This window comes from Terrapene carolina, unplaced genomic scaffold, assembly GCF_002925995.2.
Source record: "Terrapene carolina triunguis isolate 2854851 unplaced genomic scaffold, T_m_triunguis-2.0 Scaffold51482, whole genome shotgun sequence".
In the NCBI taxonomy this organism is placed as follows: domain Eukaryota; kingdom Metazoa; phylum Chordata; order Testudines; family Emydidae; genus Terrapene; species Terrapene triunguis.
This window is the reverse complement of record NW_020715833.1, coordinates 7,456-11,607: the sequence shown is the minus strand read 5'-3', so window position 1 is coordinate 11,607 and position 4,152 is coordinate 7,456. Positions and strand designations below refer to the sequence as shown.

General features: G+C 58.3%; 1 protein-coding gene across 1 annotated transcript; it reads right to left on the bottom strand.

The window, feature by feature from the left end:
• Positions 1-632: 632 nt before the first annotated feature.
• LOC112122404 (HLA class II histocompatibility antigen, DR alpha chain-like) lies at positions 633-3,686 on the bottom strand. Its single transcript, XM_026647192.2, is given in 6 exon segments — positions 633-713; positions 715-767; positions 770-787; positions 2,567-2,848; positions 3,352-3,377; positions 3,511-3,686. Coding segments are annotated over 6 exon segments (621 nt in total). The 5' UTR covers positions 3,672-3,686.
• Between the last annotated feature and the right edge of the window lie 466 nt (positions 3,687-4,152).

The window sequence follows — 4,152 nt, the reverse complement described above, 5'->3', positions numbered from 1 at the left end:
GCACGGTCTGTTTGTGCAGATCCAGTCTCAGGGCCGTGGCTGTTTGGAGACCAACGTGCTCCCACCGGCCCAGCTGTTGCAGCGGTTCGGGTCCCCCCCCCCCCCAGTGAAAAACGTGACCCTGGTTTCTAGTCTGAGTCATCTCACGTCAGCTCCCAGACGCTGGCTCCTGTTCTGCTTTGTCTGGGAGACTGACACGCTCCCTGCTCCCCAAAAATTGGCTCCCCGGGTGGGTTAGAGCAGGGGGTGGCTCCCCAGTGAGTCTCTAGCGGTGTCACGGTTATGGGGCTGGGGGGCTCCCTCCTGGGTACAGCAGCTGGCACCAACGGGCACGGAGCAGGGACGCTGGGGGCAGAGCTGGGGGGGGAGCAGTGCAGTGGGTCTCACAAAGGCACCTGGGAGATTCGGGGGCCCTGGCTCCTCCCCGTGCTTATCTGAAAGGCAAAGAGGGTCAGTTACCAGGAGCCTTGAGCCCCAACACGAGGCTGGCAGGGATCAGGGCCGTTCCCCAGCACCCCCAGGGGCTGTGGCTGGCTGGGGGGGGCACAGTGGGTGGGGGGGGTCTCCCAGGGGGTGCTGTCTGGGCCCAGGGGCTGCGGGTGCAGCGGGGGCCCTCCCCGGGCAGCGGCTACTCACAAGGGGCCCTGCGGGTTGCGGGCGGCGTTCATCTTCATGCCCTTGATGATGAGGATGGTGCCCGCGATGATGCCGATTGATGCCCACGGCCAGGCCCAGGGCGCACACCAGGGTCTCTGTGGTCTCGGGGACGGGGTGGGCACCTGGGCTTCTGGAGAGAGGGGGAGAAGGACAGGGCAAGGAGAGAGGGGGTTTGACATTATTGACATAATCTGGGACCGTATAGAACATGGTTGCAACCAAGGTCCTGTAGTGGCACCAAATCTTGTATAAAGGGGGTCAAATGAAGTGTCTAAGACAAGGTTATGGTTTGCTGGTTATAATTATGCTGTCTGTATGTGTGTATCAATCTTGTCGTTGAAGTTATGAACATTGGCTCTATACTGTCTGTATTTCAAACTTGTGCTATGCTTCTGGGAAACTTCCCAGACAAGTTGGTGTCAGCTCTGCCTAGCCTGCTTGGTGGCCCATTAAGGACCATCAGCTACAACTGACGCATTGAGAGAAGCAGATACACCTGGTGACTCAGCAAGGCAGGGACAGGCCCATGGACAGAACTCTGAGGTTTCTCCAGGCCATGTGCCCGAATGCTTGTCTTTGGGAAAAAGGAAGAGAGACCACATGACAAGAGACTATAGAAGGCAGCTGCATCTTCTCCATTTTGTCTTCAATCCTGCTTCATACCTCTGGAGGGACTTTGCTACAAACTGAAGCTCTGAACAAAGGACTGATGACCCATCCCAGCTGGGGATGTTCCAGAGACTTGATTTGAACCTGCAGTTTATTCCATCACTGCTACAAGCCTGAACCAAGAACTCTGCCATTACTGTATGTAATTGATTCCATTTAACCAATTCTAACTCTCATCTCTATCTTTTTCCTTTTATGAATAAACCTTTAGATTTTAGATTCTAAAGGGTTGGCAACAGCGTGATTTGTGGGTAAGATCTGGTTTGTATATTGACCTGGGTCTGGGACTTGGTCCTTTGGGATCGAGAGAACCTTTTTTCTTTTCCTGGGGTATTGGTTTTCATAACCATTCGTCCCCATAACAAGTGGCACTGGTGGTGATACTGGGAAACTGGAGTGTCTAAGGGAATTGATTGTGTGACTTGTGGTTAGCCAGTGGGGTGAGACCAAAGTCCTCTTAGTCTGGCTGGTTTGGTTTGCCTTAGAGTTGGAAAAACCCCCAGCCTTGGGCTGTAACTGCCCTGTTTTAGCAATTTGTCCTGAATTGGCACTCTCCGTTGGGTCCCGCCAGAACCAGCATCATTACAGGGGGAGAGGGACAGAGCATGGAGTGAGGGGGGGCTGTTCCCACCCTTCCCTCCCCCCTGAACTGGGATAGAACCCAGGAGTCCTGGTTCCCAGCCCCCCTGCTCTAACCCAGTGTCACGGGGTGTAGGGGGGACACAAGGCCCTGCACCCCCGGCTTCCTGCGATTTACTATGACTCTCAGCCAGCCCGTAAAGCAGAAGGTATATTTAGACGACAGGAACACAGTCCAAGACAGGTCTTGCAGGCACAGACAACAGGACCCCCTCAGTTAGGTCCATCTTGGGGTCCCAGGGCACCCTAACCCCCTTGGGAGGTCAGAGCCCCATCTGCCTCCCAGCCATGTCACCAGCCCGCTCTGAACTCTCTTTCCAGCCTTTGTTCAGTTTCCCGGGCAAAGGTGTCACCTGGCCTCTAACCCCTTCCTGGGTTCTCATGTTACATGCTCAGGTATTCTCCGTTGGTCAGTCTCCCATCCCCCCATGCAGACCGTCCTCGCCACACTCCCCTGTCAGCATTCAAAGACCCCAGTAAGAACAGTCCCAGTTCATCACACCCAGCAGACCCCACTCTCCTCCCAGAGCCAGAGAGAGAACCCAGGCGTCCGGGCTCCCAGCCCTGTGCCCAGTGGGGTCCCCGGGCGCCCCGGCCTTACCCCAGTGCTTCATGAAGGGCTCGGGCAGCCCCCCGTGCTCCACCCGGCAGTCGTAGAAGTTGCCCTGGCTGGGGAGGAAGGGCAGGTAGGAGAACTTGCGGAAGGCGTAGTCCTGGCGCGGGTAGAAGTCGGTCTCGGAGACACCCCCCGTCACCTCCTGCCCGTTCTTCAGCCACGTCACGCTGAGCGCGGGCGGGAAGAACTTGTCCACGAAGCAGATCAGGACGTTGGGCTCCCCCAGCTCCACGGGGTCTTCGGGGAACACGGTCACCTCAGGGGGCACTGGGGAGACAGGGGTTAGTGGGTCCCATTGCTTGCCCCTGAGCCAGCCAGTCCCTGCCCTGTGGCCGGATGGGAGTCAGTGCCCCCTACAGTGGACAGGCCCCGTGCCCCATTCCCGCCCCCCTGAGCCAGCCAGTCCCTGGTGCTCACACTCCAGCTCAGGGTCTCTCCCCAGGACTGTGGGGGCGTCACTGGGGCCGGCCCAACTCCCTGCCCTGACGGCTCATGGGGCACCAGGGGCAGGGGAGAGAATCCCTCGGGGGCAGGGCCTGGCGCTGGGCAGGGCCACGAACAGCCCTCGGCAAAGGAGCTGCCCTGGGCCCCCAGCCTGGAGGGTGAGAACTGCCCAGAGCCCTCCAGAGGCTGGGAGGGGAGGACTCAGTCTCTAGGGTGTCTGGTACTGGGCCCATCTTGGGCATGTGGGGGGGGGTCTACTGGTGAGCCAGGTGTGGGAGAGTCTGGGAGTGGTGGTGGCCTGGTAGGGAAGGTCCCCCGTACTGTACCGTTCTGGGCCCACGTGCGGTTGGATCTAGGGTGACCAGATGTCCTGATTTTTATAGGGACAGTCCCGATTTTTGTGTCTTTTTCTTATATAGACTCCTATTACCTCCCATGCCCTGTCCTGATTTTTCACACTTGCTGTCTGCTCACCCTAATTGGACCTCTGGATCATGATCTCCAGATTGTTCTTCAGCACGGCGATGTTGTCCAGGGCGCCCTGCGCCTCGAAGCTGGTGAACTTGCTGAATTCAGGGAGGCGCCAGACGGTCCCCTTCCTCTCCAGGTCCACGTGCAAGATCTCGTCCTGGTCAAACTCGAACATGAACTCCCCGGCCTCCCACTGGGACTGGTCCGTGCGCTGGTAGAATGACACCTGGGCAGAGACGTGGTCCACTGTGGGGAGACGGGCGTGTCACGGAGTGTGGGGGAGTCAGGGCCCTGCACCCCTCTTCCTGAGATTCACCGGGACTCTCAGCCAGGCAGTAAAACGAAAGGTTTATTGGACAATAGGAACACAGTCTACAGCAGAGCGTGTAGGTACAACCAGGACCCCTCAATTGAGTCCTTCTGTGGGGTTTAGGGAGCTTAGACCCCAGCCTTGGGGTTCCCTGCGTTCCACCAGCCAGCACCAAACTGAAACCCAAACCCCTCCAGCAGCTTCTCCCCCTCCCCCCTGCTCCTCCTCTCCTTTGTCCCGTCTCCCAGGCAGGTGTCACTTCTCCCACCCCCCGACAGGGTCTCTCAGCACTTCTCCTAAGGCCACAGCCCCCGCCCCGGCCGTGACATTCGCACTAAGACTCACT